The sequence below is a fragment of the Nestor notabilis genome, unplaced genomic scaffold (assembly GCF_000696875.1).
Source record: "Nestor notabilis isolate BGI_N333 unplaced genomic scaffold, ASM69687v1 scaffold4167, whole genome shotgun sequence".
Lineage (NCBI taxonomy): Eukaryota > Metazoa > Chordata > Aves > Psittaciformes > Psittacidae > Nestor > Nestor notabilis.
The window spans coordinates 57,678-59,869 of record NW_009937667.1 but is presented as its reverse complement, the minus strand read 5'-3'; the positions used below and the strand labels follow the sequence as shown (position 1 = coordinate 59,869).

The 2,192-nt window shown below is 41.0% G+C and overlaps 1 protein-coding gene across 1 annotated transcript; it reads right to left on the bottom strand.

The window, feature by feature from the left end:
• Positions 1–1,066: 1,066 nt before the first annotated feature.
• SMCO3 (single-pass membrane protein with coiled-coil domains 3) lies at positions 1,067–1,744 on the bottom strand. Its single transcript, XM_010018922.1, has one exon. It carries the CDS (start codon positions 1,742–1,744, stop codon positions 1,067–1,069), a length of 678 nt encoding a protein of 225 aa, XP_010017224.1.
• Between the last annotated feature and the right edge of the window lie 448 nt (positions 1,745–2,192).

The following is a 2,192-nucleotide window of genomic DNA, read 5'->3' as shown; positions in this document are numbered from 1 at the left end:
GAGGTTTTACAATACTCAGGTACATTTTTATTAATTCCTTTATTACTTTTTTTTCCCAAAGACCAAAGCAAAAAAAAAAAGCAAACAAACCACAGCAAATCAGAGCAAGAGACTGTAAATAATGTTCCTGCTTCCAGCTTTGTTTTTAAAATCTGAAAAATAAGGACATTTGGTAGCATATTGTGAAATGCAGAATCTGAGCACACTGTTGACAGTCCCACACTGGTGAGGATTGAAAATAAAACAATTGGTGCATTACTTGGGCTGTAATCCTACAGGCATTTGCACATGTTTAACATTCCATTTCAATCAACAAAGCAGCAATGGTGCACTGAAATAGTTACCCGCGGATTGTCAGGAGCAGGGCAGTGCTGGGAATAAGAGGTCATTCACAGCCTGGAACACTACAGCTGGTTTCTTTCAGTTGTGTGGCAAGGTTGTGTGTTTGCTTATAGGCCCATGCTTCTCTTACCTGCTAATCTACTGGAGTTAGAGTTTATTTAAAGATCTCTGTCTAGCTTCTTAGGCAGGGATGGGACAGGAAATAGCAGTTAAATATGCTTCAGCGAGTCCCTGTAAGCAGTTCAACAAACATGGAACTGAGCCTACCAGATTTAGCACTAATCCACACTAAGAGTTTAGCAGACACAGCCATCCTGTTGATGACGTGGACTGGCTTGTTGAAATTGTTTTCTCCCACCATGTTGTCATCTTTGATAGAGAAACACAGTAGGAGAAAAATCACACATTCTCACCACTACTACTCCAGCAGTGTGGAGTATTGTCACAAGTTACAGTTCAAGGTTATCTACAATGCACTCCAGAAAATAGCTGAAGAAAATGTGCAACGTATTTGAAGTGTTACCTCCCAGAAGCACCTATAAGCCAGTTCCCTACTGATATATTTCAGTGCCAATTCCCCAATCTGTTACATCTCTTGCTCTGTTGCCACTAATAAGAAAAAAAAAGCCATCAGTAGTTCATTTACCATAATGAATCCAAAAGGTTTCTGCAAGCACAGTAGCTGCAGCCACTCTCACAGCAGAAGAGAGAACTCTCACTTCATTCACTGAACCTGCTGTCTCACCAAAGAAGTCACTTCACGTATGGCACGCCGGTACTTTTCCGAGGCTGCCTTGAACTCAGCCAGGTGCTTCTCATAGCTTCTCACAGCTGCCAGAAGCTGATTCCTTTCCACAGCTCCCAAGATGGCATGGAGGATCATTTCAATGCCAAGCCCAAGAATGGTGATGCTGATTCCCCCAAGAACAGACGCTCCAATCTGCGCAAGGAGACTGATGAGCTTGCTCACAGTGAGCGTTAAGAAATTGGAGCTGAGAAGTTTGATAGCTACCATCCCAGCTGTTGAAGTTGCTTCTCCAAGAACAATGGAAAAAACTTTATGGGCTATTGCTATTTTCTCCAACTCGGGCTCTTTGATGTCATACAGCTTCTGGTACAACACGGGCTCTAGCTTTTCCTTCATGTCACTGTCAATCTTCTGTACTTGATGCTGAATCTCACTCATTGCTTGGATGATAATGTCACAGTTTTCCTTGACTGTGCTGTTCTCTCTCATCCGAATGTGGGTAATGGTACAGCCCAGGTGTTCATTCAGCACTCTAGCCAGTTCATTTGTTGCACGGAAATTTGTGGACATGCAGTCAAGCAATTCCTGGTGCAGATGGATCAATTCTTGCCTTCTCTTGGGGTTATCTGGGTAAAGGAGGTCACTCAGCGCCATTCTTCAGAAATAGGCTACTTCAAAAGAGAAAAGAAATACATTACTCTCTTCAACACCCGTAACTGTAGCCCTTACAGAGCAGTGAAATGTCCTTTGTCTCTGCCTCACTGGTTCTTTTTATACTCAGCAAATCAAATCCCCAGGCATAGCTTGTAAATGTAGAAATCTTAATTCTTGTTTTGGATCCTTAGCCAAATGATTGGAAACTGAGAAGATAAAATGTTCTAAGAGGAATAGGACTTCAACAAATACTTAATGTACTTGACTGGTATGGAGACTTTTAGCATCTATTCTTTATGCATAATTATTTTGGCTTCCAATAAATGCTCTAGATTTTATGTCTCTTAATACTAAAACCACCTTTTACTCTTCACATTAACACATGATAATTTTTACATTTGCTTTCTAGAGTTAAGGAGACCACATATATTTCTGTATTTCTGACTAT